At 62.6% G+C, this 529-nt stretch overlaps 1 protein-coding gene across 1 annotated transcript in view; it reads right to left on the bottom strand.

Annotated features, from left to right (window-relative positions):
• The window catches only part of STARD8 (StAR-related lipid transfer (START) domain containing 8), a gene marked incomplete at its 5' end in the record, with an annotated part of 3,831 nt that overhangs the window by 2,599 nt on the left and 703 nt on the right, over positions 1-529 (bottom strand). The window contains 1 exon segment of the mRNA XM_010078771.1: positions 66-286. Coding sequence (XP_010077073.1) covers positions 66-286 — 221 coding nt within the window.

Raw genomic sequence — 529 nt, 5'->3', positions numbered from 1 at the left:
GCCTCCTCCCTGGGAGACCCCCACTTCATCCCCAGCCCAGGGAGCAGCCCCAGCCCAGCACTCACACTGGTAGATCTGCAGGAAGGTGTCCGTCAGCTTGCTGGTAAAGATGGGCTCGGGCAGGTCGCGGAAATACTGCTTCAGCAGGTCTGCCACGTCGTATGCCGACTGCCCCTCGTAGTTGACGTTGTCGGGGCTGGTTTCGTTCATGTGCCGGAGCGCCTGGATCCGGGACTTCACCCCTGACTTTCGGAAAATCCCGACCTGCCAGGGAGGAGCAGGCTGGTGTCAAGCACAGAGCGGGCATGGAGCTGGCAGGCACCTGGGGGCACTCCCGTGGGACAGGCAAGGAAGTCCCTTCCCCAACAGCCTCACTCCCCACAACCCAGAGGACAAGCCTGAGTGAGGGATGGCCGAGGGGACACCGAGTTCCCCCAGAAAATCTCGCCCTCCCACTTTCCATGGCCAGGAGCCACAAGAGGTGAACAAAAAGCATCCTGCAAGCCAGCCGGCGGCCGCACACTACCTG

Source organism: Pterocles gutturalis, unplaced genomic scaffold (genome assembly GCF_000699245.1).
Source record: "Pterocles gutturalis isolate BGI_N339 unplaced genomic scaffold, ASM69924v1 scaffold16798, whole genome shotgun sequence".
NCBI lineage: Eukaryota > Metazoa > Chordata > Aves > Pterocliformes > Pteroclidae > Pterocles > Pterocles gutturalis.
This window is presented reverse-complemented; position numbering and strand designations above follow the sequence as displayed.